Source organism: Pleuronectes platessa, chromosome 19, assembly GCF_947347685.1.
Source record: "Pleuronectes platessa chromosome 19, fPlePla1.1, whole genome shotgun sequence".
Classification (NCBI taxonomy): Eukaryota; Metazoa; Chordata; class Actinopteri; order Pleuronectiformes; family Pleuronectidae; genus Pleuronectes; species Pleuronectes platessa.
In genome coordinates, this window is record NC_070644.1 from 12,283,851 (window position 1) to 12,296,742 (window position 12,892).

The 12,892-nt window shown below is 41.6% G+C and overlaps 2 protein-coding genes across 4 annotated transcripts in view; one reads left to right on the plus strand and one right to left on the minus strand.

Annotated features, from left to right (window-relative positions):
- The window catches only part of traf2b (Tnf receptor-associated factor 2b), a 13,342-nt gene extending 6,471 nt beyond the window's left edge, over nt 1–6,871 (minus strand). The window contains exons 1-4 of one of the 3 annotated variants that reach the window (XM_053411140.1): nt 6,731–6,871; nt 1,945–2,145; nt 857–935; nt 557–655 (exon numbers count right to left, since the gene is read on the minus strand). In XM_053411140.1, coding sequence (XP_053267115.1) covers nt 557–655; nt 857–935; nt 1,945–2,120 — 354 coding nt within the window. In that variant the 5' untranslated portion in view covers nt 2,121–2,145; nt 6,731–6,871. The other 2 variants (XM_053411139.1, XM_053411141.1) reach the window with 2 other exon arrangements.
- coq4 (coenzyme Q4 homolog (S. cerevisiae)) lies at nt 142–12,483 on the plus strand. Its single transcript, XM_053411142.1, has 7 exons — nt 142–7,071; nt 8,043–8,204; nt 9,102–9,198; nt 9,305–9,407; nt 9,546–9,675; nt 10,059–10,152; nt 11,569–12,483. Exons 1-7 carry the CDS (start codon nt 7,005–7,007, stop codon nt 11,750–11,752), a joined length of 837 nt encoding a protein of 278 aa, XP_053267117.1. The 5' UTR covers nt 142–7,004; the 3' UTR covers nt 11,753–12,483.
- Nucleotides 12,484–12,892: the final 409 nt, after the last annotated feature.

Sequence of the window (12,892 nt, forward strand, 5' to 3'; positions counted from 1 at the left end):
GTACACAGAATTTAAGATATGGATCTCATTTACTAAACAAAAACTGACTTACTTGCCCAGCACCGAGATATATACAGAAGAGACAAAACTGTAGACACATGACGCCCATGCAAACACACCAGAAAGCAGCTTTATGATTCTCACAGGGTTTTTCTGTAATTAGTCAAACCACAGTCTGTGTGAAAGACTTGTCTCATCGCCTAAATCTGTTTCTGTTTCCTTCCTTGCAGCCTGTATATATTCAGTAGTTCCCGAAGTTTATTTTCATGTAATGCTCATTTGGTACACGATGGTACTTTCCCGCTGAGCTGTTGTTGATAACTGGGTTAGAATTTAGGGACTTTCCAGGCCTGGTAAGTTTCACTTCCTGTTTCTCTGTAATTTGATCACCCTGCTTAACTTGCTCAACCATAAAGAGAACTGAAGGCTTAAAGGGGAAGGGGAAAAAAACTGAAACTTGTACAAGGTTTAATAAAGGCTTGGTAGAGAGAGAACACAAACTGTTTAAAGCAGTTAACGCATCAACAATAAAATGAAAGTTAGTACTATACTTCACCTCATACTCTTTTATAGAGCCCGTCCAATTGCAGCCTTGGTTCAAACACCTGGCTGGAAGACTGGCAATTTCTCGACCTGCTGCATTGTCTGGAAAGGCCTGGAGGAACAACAAAGAACAAAGAGCTCAGTGAAGCCAGAAATAAAACCAGCAGGCAGACAGAGTATGATGCATTGTCTAAGGCTGTGGTGAAGTATATGACCATCAAAGTCGGTGGAATTTGGGACTGGAGTCATTTCCTTTCAAACAGAGTGGGGGTAAAAGATGGTTTACTGATTACACAGAGGATGGTACACTAACCTCATTACTATGCAGGATGGACATAGGCTCCTCATATATTTCCTCCTGGCGGCAGGCCTCACAAGGCTTTGGCCCAGAACTGATAAACAAAACAGGTTTGTGACTTTACGGTAAAATAAAACAGCTCGTTTCCTGCTGATCCAGAACTGGAACAACTGATAACCGGAATGAATGACAACAGAAGTGACAGGAAGCAGGAAACCAATGAAAGCATGTGAAATATTCCTTATCTCAAGAATCTACGTGTATCAGGTTACTTTCAAAACATCTACTTCACATCAGGGATCAAGTCATATGTCAAACAGCAGTTCACATGACCCAGGCACTTCTTGCTGTTAGACTTTTCATAAGTAGAAACACAAATGTCAGATGAGCTTTTTTACTGTGGTGTGAATGTCTGCACATCCATCCATCCATCCATCCATCCATCCATTATCTATACCAGTTATCATTTGAGGGCAGCAGGGGGAGCTGAAGCCAGCCCTGGACAGGTCACCGGCATATCGCAGGGTCGATCATACAGAGACAAACATCCATCCACACTCACATTCACAGATATGGTCAATTTAAGATAAGACTTATTAATCTTGAAGGAAAGCCTTGTTTATTTAGTCTCTAATCAACCTTAAACCAATCTGCATGTCTTTGGACTGTGGGAGAAAACAGAAGCTGGTGTTTCATTTATGTTTTCTTTAAAACTGTTCAAAACAATAATTTTCTTTCATCTTATATCTAATGATACTGGACATAGCAGTGGCTTGTATTCACAACATAATTAGTGCATTACTAAGCAACCAGTGAGTCAATGAGAGGGAAAAAAAACCAATGGACACCTTTAGCATGAGTGAACCAGATCCTTGTGATACACTGACATCAGTATTAGAGTCCAGTCATCTGAGGGATGAGTATGCATTAAGTAACTGATCTTGGGAGCACCAAAAAAGGAAAAATAATCCACAGAGGCGAGCAGAGATAGGCACACAGGATGGGCTGAAGCATGTCCAATTAGAGAGTAAGCATTAGGGGGTGGAAGGATTTGGGGGGGGGGGGTTGCATGCCACACGGTTGTCGGTGGATCTCCAGTCTACCTGGTGAGCTGCTTGAAGCAGTGTACACAGAAGCGATGGCCGCACTGAGCCTGAACGGGCTTCCTCAGGACCTGGAGACACTGCTGACATTTGTATTTATTCTCCATGGGCACTGAGAGAACACTGAGTGGGATTCCCGGTAAAGAGTTTGCACAGTCCAGCGATATTCGGGCCATCCTTGTCCCTCCACCTGGGGCTCTTCTGTGAAGAAATACGAGACACAGCACATGTTAACAGCCAACAAGTCTTGAGCAATATCCAGAGACAGCCAATCGATCACAATGTTTGCTTTTTTCTCAGACATGCCAGTAATTGTTCATATACCACTAAGTAATTATTAGTTATACCAGGGTGACACCTACTGGGTTGGTTAGATGGAATTTAAACAGCGTCAATGCCCTTTAGCAAATAGTTGCACATGGCGGTTAAGGCTGGGTTCATAACTGCTGTCAATTATGGGCATGCCAACTTGACAGCAGTAATCTCTGGGTGCAACAGCCTCAAAGATGTGTCACTCCCAATTGTATTGTCATTGCACAACAGAACCATGACATTTATAATACTATTCCAGTGCAAACATAAAAGCACAATAATCATAATACACATAACACACTCACACACAAGCTGAGGATCATTAAACAGCTAAAATATGATATGTTGCCTCAGTGAGGCTATTGCACCTAGTACAGTAAATGTTTGCAGAGGCATCATGCCACATTAAATGTACTGGTAAGTGTGTGGGTTCCTGGCAGAGGGACTGGTGATGGATGGGTATGGGTGTGACAAAGTTCAGTTCACAGATGGCTCGGGTCCTACAAGCCAAAGATTTTATAGCCATGAGGCACTTGCCAGATGTCAACAGGCCAAACAGGTAATATGGTGGGATGAATCTTTGGCTGCTCTGCTAAGCCAACAAGAAGGAAGGACAACTCTACATATACCATGGCCATAATACCATATATACAAATATCAAATGGTTTCACGTACATGTTTTAAATGATGTTCGACTGCTCAGTGGACAGTGGAGTTAGTGGAGTCTGTGTTCAAGCACAATCTGCTGAGACATGCTGCTAGGTAAATAGTTTGGTTTTTTGGCCTTATCTGCAACGTCTATGTGAGATGCACGCAAATTCTTCCACCTTATCGGCTGAATCTGTGGGGGATATGCTGATCTGTCACAAAATAGATATGATGGTGACAGGTTTATCTAACGAATCCTTCAGAGAATTTAAAACTGGCAGAGCTAAAGAACAGTTGATGAAACATCGATGCTACGAGAGCTTTGCCAGAATTTGTGTTACTTCAAAGAAGAAGGAAGAGGATGCCACTAAATAGTACAGTCTTACTCAACACATGGATTTCAAAACTTTTGTGAACTTATACACACTTTAAAAATACTACTATACTAAAGCTAAATGCAACCAGGAGATATAGATCAAAACTTCACACAACCATGTGTTCAGTCTGTCTGCGCATAATTTTTTTCTTAGGTAAATGTAGATAAAAAAAAAAAAAGAAGTATAAATGTTCAAAACATTTCGCTACAACCAGGGTATCCAACTATTTAACATTCAACACTTGGGTAGGCTACTGAAAAGTTGGAATTTATTCACTAATAACTGATAATGATGCCTGCACTACCATCTAGTGGTTATTTATACCCCAATGCACAGTGGATCACAAGTGGGTGTCGTCACAAGGAAAAAATGAATTTGTGACGTCACAGTGACCTTGACCCTTGGGCACACAGACTAATTTCATCATGGCTCATCTTGCGTCCAATTGAACATTATAACACATTTAAAAAAATTCCCTGAAGGGGGTCTTGATATATTGTGTTCACAAGAATGGAATTTAATGCCATCTAGTGGAAGTATCAAGTATGACACTGGTGACAATGAAGGCTTTGAACACAAAAAATCGTCCATGTCGTCAGGTGTGCACAGTTTTAATGAGGTATCGCCATCCGGCAGCTTTTCCTTTCCATTTAAACCAAGATGATGCAACGGTGGTGGTAAATGCACAGGGGAGCTCATGTATCAAGTCTTTAAGGGTAGAAAGACAATGTTGCACTGACGTCTATGGCTGAAAAGAAAGTGAAAATGTTAAAATGCCGAATGGCTCATTGGATTAAGATCATGGGGGGCCGGTAAAATCTTGTACTATGAGTTGTACAATAACAGAGTGAACTTCACTGATGTAATGATAAGAAATCAAGCTCAATCAGTAACAGTTTAACTTTCCATTAACACTTTTTAGTTTGTCTCCATTTGACCTGATGCAACTTCGACTCAAAATGCATTCATAATATCAAAATGCAAGTTTCTTAAAAACCCTTATGGCAGATGTCCTCATACAGTTATATGCCACATGTCCTACAAACCTGGTTTTACAGGTTCAGAAAACATCATACAATATATATAAAACTTCATCGTTAAGAGGGTCCTTATGGATTTCAGTTTGCAATGACATGAAAATCCAACCTTTGAAATATTTCTGCTTGTTGGCAGAGGGCTAAAGGTTGCATGATAATGTTTCTATGGTTTGAACTCTGTGCTGTAAAATAATCAAACCGCTTTCTGCAGTGTCTGCACCAAACCACTGATGACTTCAATGATTAAATCAGTCATAGATTAGTATTCAGTGTCACTCAAAATGTCAGTGACATTTGTGGGGGAAATACGACCTGCCTACACATGTTGATTATTATCTCTATATTTCCAACCCACATGTACATTTGAAGTGTTGCTTGGTTACAAAACACACTTTTCATCTTACACAAACTGCCTGGGAGTTTTTTTTGGGAAATGTGCCTGTGTAAGGAGACACCCATGCAAACTATCAGCATTTTGGGATAAACCCTGATGGTGAACTTTTTGTTGCCACAGAAGTAGAAAAAGATTCAAATCCTCTTTTTTGGTGAACTTCCTCTTAAGCCCATTCTCCTGGTTTCGAGAAATAAGAGAAACATCTTCTAAAACATCGTAAGTGAAGTGAGATTAAGTCAAAATATAGAGCAGCAAGTCATTTTCATAAGTGTACTATTATGCGTCACTTAACTCCTCATGCTTATCATGAGACATGGGTCCAAACTCAGCATATGACCAGTAATTAACCCTCATCCAATAGTAATAACTGTGGAACCAGTCAAGCTACAGACAAGAGATCTACAATCTCTCAAGTAAGATTCATTTATAAAAAGTTATGTTCCAAAGTAAGCAATTATCTTAACTACCAATGTTTAATATCACATTAAAAAGCATTTTAACTCTACTTGAACTATTCATTATTACTGACATTTTGTTATCCTATCACAATTGTAAACAATGTTGGTTCATATTTCTATAGTTTTGTCTTGTTTATTCCATTTTTAAATTAATATTACTAATGTATGTAACATTCCGCCCCCTAACATGGAGAGTGAAACAGCAATACTGACTTAAGATCAGTAATTCATTATTCAGCTGCCTTGATCCACTTTAGGTGTTTTCTCATCAAGTTCAAGAAAAACCCCAGCGGAGGTGGTCAAATGTTTGACACCTCACATCTCAGAAAACCCTGACGTGGTTTTAAATACGCTGGAAACTCCTTTTCCCTGTCATACGTTTCCCTGTCATATAACGTACAGAACAGAAATCCGAATTTCAGAAGAAAATGGCAACACTAGTATGATGACACATCTCTCTGTAGAAGACCAACCTCGTTATTTCACAATATCCTCACACATGTCTCTCCTGCTCAGACAGGTTAAGTCTGAACAGCAAGGGTAAAGGAACACTGTTGACATGACAAACACTTGAGCAAAGCAACCAAGCCTCGTTAGATACAAGAATACACCCAAGCTGCTGGCCAGGGAAGTGTACCCACTAAACACTGAGAGGGTAGAAACGAGAAAACCAGTGGGAACAGCTGTTAAACCAGCCAGTCTCATGGAGAAACCATGCGCTGAGTCCCTTTGTCCCACTCCACCATCCTGTTGAGACTAAAGGGAAGCTGTGTGTGAGCACTGAACACTGCTCAACTCTGAGCACTGAGCTGTGTGAACAAATAACAGTGTAAACACACACAGTCATCCAAAGTTACAAAGTTCACAAAGCAGTACGTAGAGGATAAACCAAGCTGCCCAAACCCAACCACTGCCTTTCAGCAAGTCCATTTTAGTGTTTTACCAAATAAATGCTCCAGTCTGAAATCTAGCTCAAACTATTACTAACACACACACACACACACACACACTCTCTCTCTCTCTGTGTGTATGCGTGCTCTCCGCCATGTTCTTGATGTGCCCCTGCAGACGGACACACTCTGTCTCTGCTCTTCCCCTGCAGCAGACCTCTCGTCTCCTCTCCCCCACTCCGCTCCCTTCTCCCCGTGCACGAACCAAACCCTGATAATCTACTCACCGAGCTGCTGAGAGAAGATATTTCGTCTTATAGCCACACGACTGTCGGGACAGTATTTGACACACGCACACAACCAGTTCCTCCCTCTTGTTCCACGTCACGCAGTATAAAAGCTTGAACACTCGCTGTGAGACGCACAGTAGGTCTCGGGGCAGCTCCCTGCGGTTGTCTCCTTGCAGGTTGACGTGTCCATTTTATCAGGTTTACTCATTTCCACCCAACTGACTCAACTTGCTAGTTTTTAACAGCTACGCAACTTTGTGCGGTTTCTTTACCACGAAGTGAGGCGGTGCTTTGCTGTAACTTTAGCCAAACTACTGACAGGTTAGCTAACTGCTAACCGTGTTGCTTGGGGGGTAAGAAGGGGAGCTCGGCTCACCGACCTTGCCGGGGTTGTCGTGTCTTTGCCGGCGGACGGGAACACGTCCGTCCGTCACCGCATGATGAGAAGGGCACGGCAACCTTTACAGGGCTGTTTACGTTTCTCACAGGGTGCGCTCCCTTCCCACAGCTGAGGTGGACGGGGTCGTCTTCTCCTCTTACTCTGCTCTCAGACAATAAATACAACTGCCCACCGCGGTTCATGCCCAATTGCTGCCCCCGGAGTACAAAACGAGCGCACCGTGCCCCGCCGCGCATGCGCAGTGGCGGTTCACCATGTGGCGGAGGGCTAGTAAGCGTTTCCACGGGTTGACTCAGCGACATCCCGGTTTGATCTCGAAAGGTACGAGTTTCTAAACGTGCGATCTGCCTTAGTTTAGAATCAGACAAGAAACTAATCATTTAGCTTCTATTCACCGGACATGTCGGCTTCTTTAAATGTGCATGAATGCGAATGCTAAAGGGTTAGCATAGCACGGTCGTAGATGTCAGACAGCAAGTGGAGTGACTGTTTTTGACTGAAGGGACAGGCAGCGTCTCTTCGAGTGTGAAATATATAGAGTACAAAATGAATACGGTTAACAAGAATTACATCAGATGAACACTATTATCTATTTAATTCCATATTCAGCTGTTTTCATTTTAGATTCTTTCTGTCAATCAGCTGTTCAGTGCAGCCTGTATGAGGGAATATCAGCTTTTTTTAAGACCTTGGTTAACACCATTCAATGTGGTGTTGAATTGTTTTAATATGAGGTAAATAAAAACACAGTTTATTATCATATTGTCCTTTTCTCGTGAAATAAATATGATCAAATAAACTTTATTGGAGAAATTCGCATGTTACAGCAGCAGATTGTCCAGAAGAGCTGGACAAGTGAACAAAAAGTATACAACAGAATAGAATGTTCTATTGAAAAATAAATCAATATTAAAAAACTTCATGACATAACGATACAGAATATATAATGTCCGCCTTTCACTATAGACAGAAATATTTGTTTCGTTGATAAAGTGCAGTGGCAAAAGATGATTTGAACGAGAACGTATAGTACATTTCTGCATTATGTATTATAAATATTGAGATTAATATACATATATATATTTATATTTAGACTGCACGTGCATGCATATTGGCAGGTATGCTATATAATGTGTGATTGTATCATGTAATTTTGCAGTATTTTACTAAATATTAGTATACTTAGTATAACTACAAGCATGTATACCTATGTATAAATTCTGTTCATATAAATATATTTATATATATATTTCAAAAATGTTTCATATGTCGCTCCACCTGTGTCTCTGAAGTGTGCGTCCAGCAGCTGTGCAGCAGCAGCAGCAGCAGCAGTGAGTTTACAAATGGCTGCTTTAATGGGCTGTACACCGGTCACATTCCCACCACCCCCGTCCAGAAAGCCCTGCTGGCCGTTGGGTCAGGTGTGGCTGCACTGCAGGACCCCTACAGACATGGTAAGGCTCAGCAGTCAGGCTTCATTCTCTGTCATTGTTCAAGCTCATCTGTTTTATTAAAGATGCATGGGAAGCATGGAGGAGTTCAACTATGCCTGAGGAATTTGGTTGCTGGTCCCAACCCCATCCGCCCCCTCCCATTTCCTGTCATGATCTCTATCAATAGTCTTTCCGAGATAAGAATACTGTGTCACAAATGACCAGTCATTTCATTTACTATTTCTCTAGCAGTAAAGGCAAACTGAATACTAAGAGTCCAGCTATTTGCCTTGATGACTCAATTATGAGTCATTGTTTCATTATCCACAGGGACTGTACTCAGTTTGTTTCTCAATAGAAGTTTGTGAACAGTTGCTCACTCAGTCGTGCTGTCACATGACGATGAGAATGACTCTAAAAACTCTCATGGGAAAAGCCAGCACCAAAATCTGTCATCTGACCTTTTGTTTGGTTGCAAATCCTGGCTCGGGGTGCATAGTATCGGTCGACCTCTTATATTGCTGGATCCGGTAATTTTGATTCCTTTTTCAGAAGATCCCGTCCGCCTGGTAAACACCACGGTCATTCCAATCCCACACTCAGTTTATAATACAGGATTCTTCATAAATAATTGTTTTCACCAAATCCAGAAACAGACATAACTCGAACACCACCAGACTTGACATTTTCACACATTGGAAAAATCTACAGACAACTTCTACCAGCGGTTTTCGCAGACAAAAATCTAATATGGAGATAAATCTAAGATTTATTATAAGCAACTTAAACATAAACTTTACATGTTGGAGAGTCCTTCAGACAAAACATATTTTGAGGAAATCGATATAAATAGTTTGGCCGAAAGCTAGAAAATCTCTTGATTGTCTCTAATTCTGTGGCACTCTGTGCTCTTTACAGACATGGTGGCCGTGCTCGGAGAGACGACGGGACACCTAGCCTTGTTAAATCTCAGGGACAGGATGAGAAATGACCCTGAAGGCCAAACAATCCTAACGTGAGACGCTGCAGCAGCGCTGTTTGGAAGCTTTCTGATTTAGAACGTCAAACCTTATTTTTTCTACTGGAATCGAATTTCAGCGTTCTCTTGCTGGTTGTTGCAGTGAACGGCCCAGGATCCGACTGTCCACGCTTGATCTGACCACGATGGCTTCGCTGCCCGAAGGCTCCTTTGGGAGAGAATACCTCCGTTTCCTGGAGGACAACGTGAGTGTTTTTCTCAGCATTCAACCCTGGTCTCACATTTCAGAACACTGATTTAATCATTTAAAAAACCCATTGCTTCCGTTTTTGGACATTTCTATTATATCTTCACTTACATAATTGCTATGTCTGTTCTCGCAGCACGTGACCCCTGACTCGAGGGCAGACGTGAGGTTTGTGGACAATGAGGAGCTCGCCTACGTCATGCAGAGATACAGAGAGGTCCATGATTTGTTGCACACCTTACTGGGCATGCCTACAAACATGCTGGGTGAGTGTGACCTCACGTCATCAGAAAAGGCTGCTCACAAAACCAATGCTGATCTGGCATCTATGTTCAGATTGTGTTATTTATTGTAACTACTAAGCCTAGAGAAGCTTTTTTGACATTCTGATGGTTAATTACTGTGTGCATGACGGACATTTGAGTGTTGACAGAACAATTGAATTCTCTCCAGTACTTGTGCCTCTCCCATGTTTCCCTTTCCAGCAGTCTGCAAATATCCTGCTTTTTAAAACCATTTGCTTCACAATGTTGATCTGAACTTTCTGTTGTAAAAAGGTCAATTGAACTGATTGACTGTCAAAATGCCTCTTTCCTCTCCGTTCATCTAAATCATTTTCACGTCTGTCTCTTTCTCCTGTTGTTTTCAGGCGAAGTGGCAGTAAAATGGTTCGAAGCCGCTCAGTTAGGGCTTCCCATGTGCGCCCTCGGAGCTGTGCTGGGGCCACTTCGGCTGAGCACAAGGTACAAATACCTGCGGTTTCACCTCAGTGTCGATTTTAGTGTATGACCAGACAGATGATTAGTAAGATCTGAATAATCAGTGTGATCGGAGGTAGGTAACTCCCTAAAAATCTCTCAAAACCGTTAGTGAAGATACAGGGGATACGTGACACAGTTCAAATTGGCCCACACTTTGAGTCAGCCTGAGCCATTTGTAGCATCTCAGATGTCAGACAATAGTCATGTATTGAAAAGCTCCAGCACAGGTCCCCCAACGTACAGCTGCCCAGGTGTGTGTGGCGGGGGTTTCTGAATTTAGTCATCCGTCTAGCTCAGTACTTCTGAAGCTGGTAGTTTTGAGCGTCATGATGCACATGAAAGGAGCTCTGACACATTGTATCCACACTCGGCAAAGTGAATGTCTGTTCTTTATTTTCAGGAGTAATTGATTAATTGTTTGTTCATGGGGGAGAAAAAACAACCCTAAACATAAAAACATCTCCAGCATTCAAAATTTATAATAGAAGATGAAGTATGAAGCTGCAGCGGGCGAGGATCCTCTGCACGGAGGCTCTCACACGGTCCACCAAGCGTGTCAGAGTGCGTCCGTGGGAAAGTGACTGTAAATGGCAGGTTTAGGATCACAGACCTGTTTTTCTGATTTTTTTTTACCATCCTCACACATTACTGTATATGCCACTACATATCAAGTACATAGTGCATATTACACTATATCTGTAGACCATTGGGAGAAAAGTGCCACAGATACTTCCTTCTCTTTTCACAGAGCCAGAGGTCAGGTTATAGATAAAGGGCCAACAAACAGCACATTGTAGTGTTGACGCTCAGGGACTTTCATGTATAACTCAAATGTCCCAGACAGAGAGGCACCAACTCCATCTCTTTTGCATATTAGACCCATGGCAAGACATAAGGAAACAGTGTAATGTAGGATTTGCATACTTTAAGATTTGCTATTCAATAGGATGCAAACTCTCTATGTCACACGTTACATAGAGAGTGACAGCGATTCTAGCCTTTCATGGAGGTGCTGTTGGAATGGGTGATGCAAGTAGAGGGAGATATACTGGGATGCTGTGGGAGACATCTTCAGACTTGGGTGTGACAATTGCTCAAGTCTACATTAAAATCTTCTGCATAAGACATCAGCTGCTGCCTGAGTTCTCCTTTTACCAGCCGCCAGAAAACCTCCATAACAGACCTGAGTTATTGACTCCAACTGCTTTATCATGGCTGGCGTCACAAAGAACAAAGGGCTGTATATAATTTCTACCTGTAAATCATTAGTCCTTCCTTATTTTTGATTGCTTATTACTTCCCTTGTTCTAGGGGAAGTTACCCATTGCTCATTTGTTTTAATTTCCCTGTTCACTGTATCGTGTTGAAAATTTCCCATCTTATGTCACCTTCTCTCAGCCGTTTGCAGACACTGTTCACGTCTCTGGGGCCCTGGGCGCTTCAGAATGGTCGGCGGGCCCGATGCGTCCTCAGCGTCTTCTACGAGAGACGGTGGGAACAGAACCTCGAAGACCTCCGGCAAGAGCTCAACATCGACCCGCCCCCGGTTATACCGAGTGCATCCAAACAGAGGAGCACCTGAGGAATGGGTCCGGGGATCACCTGCTAAAAGGCTTTTAAACGGCAGACAAACCGTAAATATTGGAGGTGTGACTGTGACACTGTGGATGTTTTAATATGATCCACTGAGGAAATTCCCCACTTGACAAACACTGTCTTGTTCCTTCTTACAATACAGATTGATCTGCCTTGGCGTCACGTCATTTTGAGTGAAGCCATTTTAGCTGATAGACATTTTTTGTGATTTCCTGATGCAGGTGGACAGCAGGTCAACATGCCGCACTGAGCCACCATCTTTTATTGAAACTTCATTTTTGTCTTTAGCATTTAAATTAATTTAAAAACGGAATGATCTTTAATTATGCACTTACCCATATACTGTAATAAGCTTTGAAATATATTTGTATTGCTATAGTTTTATAATCTATTGTAATAATTGGCCAGATGTGAAATGTTTCCTCTTCATTACAGTTATCGTATTATTGAGAAACCGAACAGTGTGCACCTGCAATTGTTTAAACACCAGTTGGTGGGAAACGAGCAGATGCTCTGTTATCTTTTGACTCACTATGTTGTCAAACCCTGGGCTTTCCTTTTTTACAGTGGTAATCTGTACAAAATAAGATCCTTTAAAAACAGGGTCCGTCCAAACCACCTTTAATTTATCTACTTAAAAGCTGCGCTGAAAAAATTGAGTGATTGTTAATTTCACAGCTCAGAAAACATGTGATCTATTAAACACTGCAAAATGGGTTTTCTTTGTTTTAGTTACATTACAGTGACATTTAAAATATTAACACATTTAATATGACACCAAATTAAGCAGTAAAAACCTATTTTTTTACTGCCTCTTTTACTTTATTAATTTTATTGCTTTATCACATTTCAGTAGAAGTGCTTTTGATAGACTGCTGAGGGAAGCATGGCCAGTATGACTGGGCTATTTCAGTCATGAACCACATCACACTGCTGCACCCGAGGTTTAGTCCTGATCACATGTCTATCCCGAGGATATTAAATTCACATTGTGACCACACATTTAAATGCAACAGCTCAAAGTTTTTTCTGCAGGGATACACTGTACCCATAGGTTAATGACTATGATATTACATAACTGATCATGAGTTGGGAAAATCACCATAATGTTTGATTTTGTTCCAGT

Excerpts from the sequence above, each read along its gene's own strand:
- coq4 (XM_053411142.1), top strand. The coding sequence starts at position 7,005 with ATGTGGCGGAGGGCTAGTAAGCGTTTCCACGGGTTGACTCAGCGACAT. Across the intron at positions 9,408-9,545 it reads TCCGTTTCCTGGAGGACAAC|CACGTGACCCCTGACTCGAG; the intron begins GTGAGTGTTTTT and ends CTGTTCTCGCAG. Across the intron at positions 10,153-11,568 it reads CCACTTCGGCTGAGCACAAG|CCGTTTGCAGACACTGTTCA; the intron begins GTACAAATACCT and ends ACCTTCTCTCAG.